Source organism: Nerophis lumbriciformis, linkage group LG02 (genome assembly GCF_033978685.3).
Source record: "Nerophis lumbriciformis linkage group LG02, RoL_Nlum_v2.1, whole genome shotgun sequence".
NCBI lineage: Eukaryota > Metazoa > Chordata > Actinopteri > Syngnathiformes > Syngnathidae > Nerophis > Nerophis lumbriciformis.
In genome coordinates, this window is record NC_084549.2 from 71,238,092 (window position 1) to 71,251,269 (window position 13,178).

The following is a 13,178-nucleotide window of genomic DNA, read 5'->3' on the forward strand; positions in this document are numbered from 1 at the left end:
TTTTTTTTTTTTACAATACTGTAAGAAAGGGAACACATGCTGGATCATGCACCTTTATCCAGATTTGCTACCGCTTGTCCCGATACAGATACGGCCATTTAGTAGTAGGGTCACATTGTTCACAGCTGCCTTTCAGGAAGTTTCTAGTCAATCCAAAACTAGTCATGTTTAATAAGAGCGCCACCTGCTGGTGTTTTTGTCAGAAATATTCAGTAACTCACATTTTGAGCACTTTTCCACTTTTTTTTTTTTTTTTTTTTCTACAATACTGTAAGAAAGGGAACACATGCTGGATCAAGCACCTTTATCCAGACCTGCACCACATTCTAAACACCTCGCTTTGGTTGTGGTTTTTTCGTGCGAACAAACAAACCAAGCAGCTGCACTGTGACTGAGCATCAACACAACAACAAAAAAGGGAGGGGGGGGGGGTTCACCAAGTAAACAGGAAGCTACCCAAGCTAATTAGCTCTATTCCCAGCATGATCCTCCAGCGAGTGAACCACCTGCACCCATCCAGGTGGTTGACCGCCCCCTCGACGCACAGGTGTAGCTGGGAAAGACCCCCCTCAGCCACTCGCACGCCCAGAGCTCCTCTCTGGAAGTACGGAGCCACACAAACCGGCCCGTCTGGCACCGTCAAGGGAGGGAAGGGGGGGTTTGGGGGGGGGGGATCATTTGTTCCGTACAGTCTGCCCGTTTAGTCAATCGTTTGACTCCCACCCCCTCAAAGCAAGCGAGATGAGGCCTTACCTGTCGATGATCACCGGGTCTGACGGGGTCTCGTTCCTGTTGCCGCAGCTTTTCTTGTCGCAGCATCGGCTGTCGGGACACAAACACAACGTCTTCGTTAAGAAGTCATAACGAGGCTACGTTGCTGTAAGGCAAATATTTTTTACTGGGGGGGCCACATTGAGGGGAAAAAAAAGTGTCCGGGGGGGACCAATGTGTATGTGTGTGTAAATTATATATACACATTTAGCTGTAAAAATCTGTGTTTGGCTCCCTTTTTTTCGAACAACAAAAGTCACAATGTCTGATAGAGTTGTAAAAAAGTTATGACAAACCACCTCAAAAAAAACCGGAATGGAATTTTACAGTTTTTTACTGAATGGGACACCCAAAATGTACATGAGAATAAAGTAAATGGGATTTACAATATTAACTATGAACAATAAAACACTGAATATTAAGATTATATGAACGTCGCTCCTCTTTTACGTGGGATTTACAATATTTACTATGAACAATAAAACAATGAATATTAACAACATATGAACATCGCTCCTCTTTTACGTGGGATTTACAATATTATTTATGAACAATAAAACACTGAATATCAACAACATATGAACGTCGCTCCTCTTTTACGTGGGATTTACAATATTAACTATGAACAATAAAACACTGAATATAAACAACATATGAACATCGCTCCTCTTTTACGTGGGATTTACAATATTAATGATGAACAATAAAACACTGAACATTAACAACGTATGAACGTCGCTCCTCTTTTACGTGGGATTTACAATATTAACTATGACCAATAAAACACTGAATATTAACAACATATGAACGTCGCTCCTCTTTCACATGGAATTTTAAATATTAACTATGAACAATAAAACACTGAATATTAACAACTTATGAAGGTCACTCCTCTTTTACGTGGGATTTACAATATTAACTATGAACAATAAAACACTGAATATTAACAACGTATGAACGTCGCTCCTCTTTCACATGGAATTTAAAATATTAACTAAGAACAATAAAACACTGAATATTAACAACTTATGAAGGTCACTCCTCTTTTACGTGGGATTTACAATATTAACTATGAACAATAAAACACTGAATATTAACAACATATGAACGTCGCTCCCCGTTTACGTGGGATTTGCAATATTAACTATGAACAACAAAACAATGAATATTAACATATACACATTGCTCCTCTTTTACATGGGATTTACGATATTAACTATGAACAATAAAACACTGAACATTAACAACGTGTGAACATTGTTCCTCTTTTACGTGGCGTCAACAATATTAACTATGAACAATAAAACACCGAATATTAACAACATATGAACGCCGCTCCTCTTTTACGTGGTATCAACAATATTAACTATGAACAATAAAACACTGAATATTAACAACTTATGAAGGTCACTTCTCTTTTACGTGGGATTTACAATATTAACTATGAACAATAAAACCCTGAATATTAACAACATATGAACGTCACTCCCCGTTTACGTGGGATTTGCAATATTAACTATGAACAACAAAACAATGAATATTAACATATACACATTGCTCCTCTTTTACATGGGATTTACGATATTAACTATGAACAATAAAACACTGAACATTAACAACGTGTGAACATTGTTCCTCTTTTACGTGGCGTCAACAATATTAACTATGAACAATAAAACACCGAATATTAACAACATATGAACATCGCTCCTCTTTTACATGGTAGCAACAATATTAACTATGAACAATAAAACACTGAATATTAACAACTTATGAAGGTCGCTTCTCTTTTACGTGGGATTTACAATATTAACTATGAACAATAAAACACTGAATATTAACAACCTATGAACGTCGCTCCTCTTTTACGTGGGATTTACAATATTAACTATGACCAATAAAACACTGAATATTAACAACATATGAACGTCACTCCCCGTTTACGTGGGATTTGCAATATTAACTATGAACAATAAAACACTGAATATTGACAACATATGAACATATTTTACTTCTCAGACCAGCTCCTTGATAGTTGTGTATATTTTACAGTCAAGCAAAACACAACATAAACGTAACAAACAGCAAAATATGAATGCAAAGTGCAATAAACACCTACAATATGATATATTATCACTTTTATGCAGACATTTGTTGTAAAAATCTGCTTCTACATCTGTTCCTAACACATTTCAACCATTGAAATACTTTCTATAGTTCAAGACTTACGCTCATTTAAAAACAACACTGCACATCATAATGGCAAATACACTTTTGATGTTAAAGGTCTAAAAAAAATTATGTTGAATGTCCGGCGGGCCAGATTGAAAATCTTAATAGGCCACATGTGGCCCGCAGGCCGTATTTTGCCCAGGTCTGCTATGAGGTGAGATTTGGGGGTTATTTATTAGGAAATGGAAGCTGTATACAAACTCTCAATGTGCACAATCATTTCCGGCCTTTTTCCTCCACCCAGCCCCTCACCAACTCGTGAACATCCCCCCAAAAAAGGACTAATATCCCCGCTAACCGACGAGCAAAGGGCCAATAAGAAGGTACCCTCGGCAGAGGTAACAACGCTCTTTATCGACCACCACGCTATAGCCCTTCCATTGATGCAAAAAAAAAATGTCTAAAAACAACATGTTGTGTTGTTTGGCTTATAGCGCCGCAAGGGGAGGGGCGCGGGGAATATGGAAAAGGGGGGGGGCGAAGGGGGGGGAGGCAAGGGAGTCACTTTTCACAGCTTCAGCTTTTGTTTACCTCTAATTGCCAAGCTGCTATTTCTGAGGGAGATGCAAGGTGCCACCCTCAACCAATATTTCTGCAAGGCATTTATCAATTATGGCCTCAAAAAGCACTAATCTATCTTCCACCACATGTTTCAGCCCCCCCCCCCCCCCCCCACTCATACACCCCCACTCTTCCCACTTTCTCTCTCAATCCAGGGCTTCCAGCGAGCTGCCTTTCACATCCTTTGATTTGGACATGAATTAAAAAAAAAAAAAAAGAAAGCTGCAGAAATAAACAAATTCATCATCCGGGCTTCCATTTGAAATGAAAACACATGAGAATAAGTTTGATTTACGCCATATGCTGCAGGAAGACAAACAAAGATTTGTGCGAAGATATTGTCGGTCGAGCGCGCACTCTTTTAAAAAAAAATCAAGTCTGATTTACAGCAGCAATACTTATTGGTCGTGGGATGACTTTGCTCTTATTGTTGTCTTATCTGATCACTTTTTTACGGCCAAAAATATAATACTAGTCCTTTTTAATACTTCCCTTTACAAAGATAATGATATTAAATCAACAGTATATTTATTATTGTGGAGCTCCATTACATCTTTTTTTTTTTTTTGGGCCATTTGCACACAATTTTACAGTAACACACATATTTCATAAATTAAGCGTGGAAATTTAGCATTTTACATAATTTTTCTGTTGTTTTTGCATTACTTTTGTGATGCATATATGGCAATATTATTATCAATAATAATAATAATGATGAAACAGAATAATTAAATTGCAAAATAATTTCATTAATTACTTGATAAGTACAAACACATTAATAATAATATTTTGTGCATTTCTTACAGTTTTGCTATTGTATCTATTGACATGTGGTCATCCAAGAGAGCAAATATTAATATGACTATAAAGACGCAAAACAGGGACACAAGCCAAATAAAATATCTAAAAACAAAAAAAAAGCTCTCAGCATTAATAATAATATTTTTTGCATTTTTAACACCAGTTTTCTATTGTATTTCAGGCCATGTGGTCATCTAAGAGAGCGTATATTAATATGAATGTAACGACGCAGAACAGGGACACAAGCCAAATAAAATACTTAAAAAAAATAATCAACATCAACACTTCATTCTGAATGGTAATAGCGCTTATATGCGTATCATTATTATTATTAATAAGTAATAATGATGAAAAAAGTGCATCATAGAGGGACTAATAACCGTGTATGCCAATTAAATATTAGGAACAGCCAGAATAATTAACATGTTTATAATTAAAGTGTTGAAAGTGATGATCCGAGCGCACAGTATAAATATTATTATGAATAATAACAATAATAATGATGATGCGGCACTGTGTAAATAGCCAAAATACGTCAAATATGCTCAGTATTGCAGATGTTAATCATGCACAACAATATTAAATTACCGTAACACCTGTCAAACTGTGCAAGCACAAAAAAAACGATGTGATCGGTGCATTATTATTATTATTATTATTAATAAGCAATAATAATGAAAAAAGTGCATCATAGAGGGACTAATAACCGTGTAAGCCAATTAAATATTAGGAACAGCTCGGTGTGATGCGCTGCAAGCCACAACCCGAATAATGAGTATTTTCATAATTAAAGTGATTATGCGAGTGCACAGTATTAATATTCTTACGACTATTAATAATAATAATGACGATGACGATGCGGCATTGTGTTGATAGCCAAAATACGTCACGTATTCTCAGTATATGCACAACGATATTAAAATACCGTAATACCGGGTCAAACTGTGCAAGCACAAACAACAAGTGATCGGTGCATTATTATTATTATTATTAATAGGCAATAATAATGAAAAAAGTGCATCATAGAGGGACTAATAACCGTGTAAGCCAATTAATATTATTATGAATGATAATAATAATGATGATGCAGCACTGTGCTAATAGTCAAATATTCTCAGTATTGCAGATGTCAATCAAGCACAACAATATTAAATTACCGTAACACCTGTCAAACTGTGCAAGCACAAATAAAAAGTGGTCATTATTGTTATTATTATTATTATTAATAGGCAATAATAATGAAAAAAGTGCATCATAACTGAGTAAGCCTATTAATATTATTATGAATGATAATAATAATAATAATGATGATGATGCAGCTTTGCGTAAATAGTCAAATATTCTCAGTATTGCAGATGTCAATCAAGCACAACAATATTAAATTACCGTAACACCTGTCAAACTGTGCAAGCACAAATAAAAAGTGGTCATTATTGTTATTATTATTATTAATAGGCAATAATAATGAAAAAAGTGCATCATACAGGGTCTAATAACCATGTAAGCCTATTAATATTATTATGAATGATAATAATAATAATAATTATGATGATGCAGCATTGCGTAAATAGTCAAATATTCTCAGTATTGCAGATGTCAATCAAGCACAACAATATTAAATTACCGTAACACCTGTCAAACTGTGCAAGCACAAAAGAAAATAATGTGATCGATGCCTTACTATTATTATTAGTAGGCATTAATAATGAAAAAAGTGCATCATAAAGGGACTAATAACCGTGTAAGCCAATTAATATTATTATGAATAATAATAATAATAATAATAATGATGATGATGCAGCATTGCGTAAATAGTCAAATATTCTCAGTATTGCAGATGTCAATCAAGCACAACAATATTAAATTACCGTAACACCTGTCAAACTGTGCAAGCACAAACAAAAAGTGGTCATTATTGTTATTATTATTATTAATAGGCAATAATAATGAAAAAAGTGCATCATAGAGGGACGAATAACTGAGTAAGCCTATTAATATTATTATGAATGATAATAATAATAATGATGATGATGCGGCACTGCGCAAATAGTCAAATATTCTCAGTATTGCAGATGTCAATCAAGCACAACAATATTAAATTACCGTAACACCTGTCAAACTGTGCAAGCACAAAAGAAAATAATGTGATCGATGCATTATTATTATTATTTTTAATAGGCAATAATAATGAAAAAAGTGCATCATAAAGGGACTAATAACCGTGTAAGCCAATTAATATTATTATGAATGATGATAATAATAATAATATTGATGATGATGCAGCATTGCGTAAATAGTCAAATATTCTCAGTATTGCAGATGTCAATCAAGCACGACAATATTAAATTACCGTAACACCTGTCAAACTGTGCAAGCACAAAAGAAAATAATGTGATCGATGCATTATTATTATTATTATTAATAGGCAATAAAAAAATAACGTGATGATGCATTATTATTATTACTATTATTATTAATAGGCATTAATAATGAAAAAAGTGCATCATGGAGGGACTAATAACCGTGTAAGCCAATTAATATTATTATGAATAATAATAATAATAATAATAATGATGATGATGCAGCACTGTGCACATAGTCAAATATTCTCAGTATCGCAGATGTCACTCAAGCACAACAATATTAAATTACCGTAACACCTGTCAAACTGTGCAAGCACAAACAAAATAATGTGATCGATGCATTATTATTATTATTATTGTTGTTATTATTATTAGGCTGTGGCAGCAGAGCAGGGAGCATATTCAAGGTGTCACAGAGTGATGGATGCACGTACAAATTGAGCGTGAGTGATGCGTGGAGAGTGGGGTGGGGAGGGGAGTGGGGTGGGGGGGGGTGTAAGGTGCAAATCACTCGCATATGATGCACTTTGCACGACTCGTTGAAACAACAACAACAACAACAACAACAACAACAAAAGAGGAAGGAGTGGAGGAGACGAGGTGGGGGTGGGGGGTGTTTAACCGACGAGTATCCGAATTCAATGCTCACAGAGCTGTGGGTGCCACGCCGCGGGGGGGCTCGACAATAACAACAAAAGGCGTTTCTTCCCCACGCCGGGTATCGGTGACACCGCTTGAATGGCAGCGCAACGTGAGAGGCTGCGATTTATGTGCTTAAATGGCGCTAAAAGGCTGGCTGATCACTGCTGACAGATGGAATCAAGCGCGGCGGCGGCGGCGGCTGCGCGCGCAAAACCGCCCATCAATAATAATAACAATAAAAAATAAAAAATAAAAAGTATAAATATAAAACATGCTAAATAAGATCATACCTGCACATGATTTCATGCGTGAGAAGAACTCTGCACATCTCTGGGTTCTTGTCCTGGCCCTCGTAGATGATGGCCTGGGGGGGAGAATTAAGAGCATTTTTTTTATTTATTTTTTTTTTTATTTAAATTAATTACTTGTGCGTATATTCTAATAAAATGTCGTATTTCCCACAATTTCCTAATTACGCCCGTCCCCTATTAATCCACTTAAGACAGGCGGGCCGACAGAGGGGGGGGGGGGGATTGAGCTCCAATGGAAGTGTCATCAATATGCTTTTAATCTGGGGATATTTGGGGGAAAAAGTGTTAATGGGCAATCTGTTGTTTATTTTTTGAGCCGCTAACAATGATCTTTTTTTTTTCTTTTTTTTTTTTCTCCCCTCTCCCCGTGGATAAAAAGCGCGTGTCTGGCGGCACGGTTGAGTAATTTTTGAGCATTGGCTGAAACAGATGGCGTGGAGCTATCAGCGCTCCATCCCTCCTCCTCCTCAGCATCCTCAGCCTCCAGCATCCCTTTCTAAAGAGACTCCATATTCACACCTATATTTTCTTTAAAATTGTATTTTTTTTTTTTTTTTTAAAGTGTCACATTTAGAAGCTTTAAATTGTATTTTTTTCTTTTCTTTCCACGGGGTGATTATCCCCATTGCTTTGATTTATGTGGCCGAGGAAACACAAATCCATAAATTGCTTGTTCTGCGTCATTGACTCGGATCATTGGCGCAGGAATGCTGTGACCGCTCTATTTAAACATATAACAAAATATATCATCATTCATCAACATTTTGTGTATTATAGTCTGGTAAAAAAAATAAATGTTGATGCATTTATAAGTGCGATTGGAATAAAACGCATGTTTTAATGTAAATAATTCCAAAAATCCATATTTGACCTCTTAGCCTTTTGCAAGAAATGTTGGACAAAGTGACTCTCCTGCAGGTTTATATACTATAAATTAATGCACTTTAATCTTATTATTATTATAAGTAGTAATACAATTATAATTAGTATAACACGCGTGTTTTGCAACTTACCTGCTTTGTCATGGAATCGATTAACCGAATGTAAAGATCCTGTTCTGTTCTGACGCCTGCGTGAAAAGAGACAATAATGACATTAATGCGGATGACAGTAAATAATAGGGCACGTGCTTGGGTGTTGTTGAGAAATATAAACACGCCATAATTGGTATTTAATGGTGGGTTTATTAATCAGACTTACCATTGCTGTACAATAACTGTAGTTTGTAATGTATCCCATTGTTAGTTTTTTCACTGGTTGGCTCCTGCAAAAAATAAAAATAAAAGCATTAAGATGTGGGAAATTAAATGAAAATTGTTCATTTCCAAAAAGTGCGTTGTTATTATTTGTCTTTAAAAGAAGAGATGAGTCGTTGTCTTACTTTTTCTTTCTCCACAAAGTCGACAAAAGCCGTCCTCTCGATCTCCACCGGCTGTCCCTGTCTGTCATAGAGGGCCAGAACAAAGTGGAAAAAATTGGACTTCCGGAGGTTGGAAGGGGGCTGCTTCTCGTAGTGTGCCCGGGCCAGGCCGACTCCGCTGCGGGGAGAGAAGGGGAGAACACCTCGGTTAAAAAAAAAAAAAAAAAAAAAACTGGAGCAAAAATAAATTAAAATGTTTTTTTTTATTTAGTGACAATTTTGTAAAAAAAAAAAAAAATGAGTGAATTAAGAAATAATAATGAATGATGGCCGGAGGTGAGCCGCGCCGGGGGGGGGGTACCTTTGGGCGGCCGTGTTGGCGTCCACCACCCCGGCCGTGTGCATCCATGAGCGGACCGAGTTGAGCCCACCGAGCGGTTCCTCCTTCATGGTGGTCCCGCCCCGCGGTATCGTCTCCTGAATCCCAAACATTGAGGACAAATGTGCGGGAGCCTCCTGCGCGAAGAAGAGCGGAGGTGGCGGGTACAGGAAAGGGTCCACCACACCGGGCGCGCTGCTATCCTTCAGGGCGAGAAGAGGGCGAGTGTCGGGGGCGGCGCAAAGTCCACAGGTCGGCTCTCCCGCTTTCGCTCCGTCCAAGTCTCAAAAGTGCTCGACTTAAGTTATTAAGACAAAATATCCACACAATTGTTTTTTTTTTTTGTTTTTTTTGGGGGGAGGTTGTTATATTTGGGGGTAAAAATGACTTATTTGTGCGGGGTGGCGCTGCTCTCAAAGCGGACACATCCCCGAAGAACCGCCGTCCGAAACCTTCAGGAGTTTGTTTTTTAAAAAAAAATAGAACCCTCGCGTGAAAAGATGCTTCTTCTTCTTCGTCTTCTTCTTGTGCTCCGGCGGCAGCGCAGCGAGACGAGAACACGCACGGAAGGCAGGCTGCTCACCAGTGGAAGGTGTTCCACGTACACGCGAGAGGAGAGGAGAGGTGGAGAAAGGGGGCCCCTGTTCGCGTCGCGCACGCTGGATGGGAACATGCAAAACTAAGCCCTCTTTCCCCGAGGACTGCACTCTTTCCCGGGAGCCAAAACTCTAAACCCACGGGAGGGGCGACGTCACCGGATGACGCGGCAGGGGCCACGGGGCGGGGCTTTGACCATATATGGAGGCGTGACGCGGTAAGCCCCCGCCCACCGCTCCCTCCCTGTATCCGAAGGAGAGGATGCATGCATGGCGAGGGAAGCGAGCATCTCTCTCTCTCTCCGCTTTTTATTCCTCCACTTTTGCCTCTTCGATGTGGTGAGTTGGACTCTTTTCATCTTATGGAAAAGATAGAAGATGACAAGTTTGAATTTTTTTTTTTTTTTTTGGTTTAAATGTGCGTAATTCAAAGAAAATTATGCCGCGTTCAATGACCATTTTTATCATTGTTTTTTTTGCATTTACACCCCATTCTTTAGTGTTTTACATACATCCCCTCTATTAAAATGATTATTCCTTACTCAACAATATTGGTGTTACTTTTTTTTCTTCTTTTTTCTCGGCCCGAGAGCTTGATTAGAGCAGAAAGGAGGGCTGCTATAACCTGAGCAATCTATCTGGAGCTGGTGCTGAGGGTTAATAGCTGCTGCCAAACATTAAGTGAATTATAAGCTGTTGCTTTTTCACCTCCACACTCCCGCTTTAGCCAAATTGCTCACCTTTCTAAGCAAATAACTCTCTCTTTTTTGCACATTTATTAGAAATTAACCCCTCATTACACGCACTGATGATGCTCTTATTTTTTTCCCCAGCCCCTAATCTGATTATCAAATTATGCAACTTGGAGACAAATCCTCTTACAGATCAGATATACTAAGAGAGAGAGAGAGAGCAGCCGTCAGGTCGGTAACGATGCCGTCCTGAAAGGGACTTTTAAAGCGTATTTGACAACAAATGCAGCTGGCCCCCAGCTCGTCGTGGACATATTAGTGGGGAAATGAATGCAAATCTGTGTGCAGGAGCCATCTGGACGTGGAGAGACAGACTGAGAGAAAGAGGGGAGTCAGCTGAGCCCTGAATCCGCCTGATGAGAGCTCTCTTTTTTTTATGCTGCATGTGGCGGTCCTGCACGCAGAGAAAGTAGAAAATAACTTGAAAATAAGTATTAAATATGTCATAAGCATGGATTTTGCGTGGAAAGGTGTGTGCGTGCTGCGCACTTTTCATTTTTCTTTGCAGTTAATTTCCCTGATGCCATGGTGGAAAGTGTGACGATAACCATAGACTTAGACAAACCTTATTGATCCACAAGGGAAATTGTTATTTTTATTACAATTAATTTTTATTTTTTTATTTTTTTAGGCTTAGATGATCAACAAATGTGGGCTTTATCGTACAAAACCATAATTAGAAAACAGTCATTGGTTTAAATAGGATTTCTTACTAAAGGTATTGAGCAAATAAATGTGTTAATTAGTAGAAATAGCAAGGAATTAAATTTGCTGGTGGCCTTTTTTTTTGCAAAAATTGGTATAGATAACTGACTCATTTGTGACTTAAGTGGGAAAAGTGTGATTATAACCATAGAGCCAGAGGTGGATCCACAAATCGTACAAAACACAGTAATTAGAAAACAGTCATTGGTTTAAATATGATTTTTTTACACCAAAAAAAAAGATTAATTTCTGCTTTATTAGTAGAAATAGCGAGGATACTAATTTGAATTTGAAAAATTGGTATAGATAAATGACTCATTTGTGACTTAAGTGGGAAAAGTGTGATGATAACCATAGAGTCAGAGGTGGATCAACAAAGTGGGCATTATCGTACAAAACACAATAATTAGAAAACAGTCATTGGTTTAAATATGATTTTTTTTTACAAAAGGTTTTGAGGCAAAAAAAAAAGATTAATTTCTGCTTTATTAGTAGAAATAGCGAGGAAACTAATTTGAATTTGAAAAATTGGTATAGATAAATGACTCATTTGTGACTTAAATGGGGAAAAGTGTGATGATAACCATAGAGTCAGAGGTGGATCAACAAATGTGGGCATTATCGTACAAAACACAGTAATTAGAAAACAAATATTATTTTTATATTAAGGGTTTTGAGCAAAAAAATGATTAATGTGTGTGTTAATTAGTAGAAATAGCGAGGAAATCAATTCGGATTTCCAAAATTGGTATAGATATATGACTCAGGTGTGACTTAAGTGGGGAGAGTGTGATGATAACCATAGAGTGGGCATTATTGTACAAAACACAGTAATTAGAAAACAGTCATTGGTTTAAATAGGATTTTTTACTAAAGGTTTTGAGCAACAACAAAAAAAGATTAATTTGTGTGTTAATTAGGGACAAAAAATTTGAATTTCCAAAATTGGTATAGATAAATGACTCATTTGTGACTAAAGTGGGGAAAGTGTGATGATAACCATAGAGCCTGAAGCCACGGAACAAGAGAAAGTTACTCATCAATTAATAATTGGTAGGAAACTGACTAATTTGCAGGGTATTTTGTCAATTATTGTTTTTGTTCAAAACAGGCAGTTTTGTGTTTTTTGATGATTTCTTTAAATAATGTGTGTTGAATTTAAAAGTCAACATATTTGTAGGTTATTGAAATAATTAGAAATTAAGAAGTTTGTGGTTTTTAGTAGGATTTCTAACAAGAAAGAATCAGTAAAGTGATTATTTAGTTCATTTATTTACAAAAAAGTAATTAGTATTAAACAATAGTATATTTTTTTTTACAAATTGTAATTAACAGGAAACGAATAAAAAAATAATCAGTCAAACTGATAACACAGTAAAACTGATTAAAAATGTTTTATTTATTTTTTTTATTATTTAGTAATGCAATTAATATGTTGGTAATAAAGTCGAATTCCTCACAAAAACTCATTAATTTGTGTGTTAGAATATCTTCCAAAAAGTCATTTGATAAGTTTTGCATTTTTCAGGAGGATTTAGAAGAAAGAAAGAAAAGGTTATATAGTAGGATTTATTTGACAAATATATAGTTAAATGTACAAAAAGTTAAAGGTAATACAAAATAAGAGCAACATTTGTGGATTTCCTACTAAATCTGTATTATGTGTGCAAGTTTTTGGTGCGAGGACAGGAAGTAAACAATCTGT

At 36.7% G+C, this 13,178-nt stretch overlaps 1 protein-coding gene across 4 annotated transcripts in view; it reads right to left on the minus strand.

The window, feature by feature from the left end:
* The window catches only part of ebf3b (EBF transcription factor 3b), a 353,021-nt gene extending 342,900 nt beyond the window's left edge, over positions 1-10,121 (minus strand). For all 4 annotated transcript variants that reach the window (XM_061968091.1, XM_061968075.2, XM_061968083.1 and 1 more), the window contains exons 1-6: positions 9,403-10,121; positions 9,063-9,219; positions 8,882-8,945; positions 8,695-8,750; positions 7,661-7,734; positions 754-822 (exon numbers count right to left, since the gene is read on the minus strand). In XM_061968091.1, the coding sequence (XP_061824075.1) occupies positions 754-822; positions 7,661-7,734; positions 8,695-8,750; positions 8,882-8,945; positions 9,063-9,219; positions 9,403-9,533 (551 nt within the window). In that variant the 5' untranslated portion in view covers positions 9,534-10,121. The remainder of the gene's footprint in view (positions 1-753; positions 823-7,660; positions 7,735-8,694; positions 8,751-8,881; positions 8,946-9,062; positions 9,220-9,402) is intronic.
* Between the last annotated feature and the right edge of the window lie 3,057 nt (positions 10,122-13,178).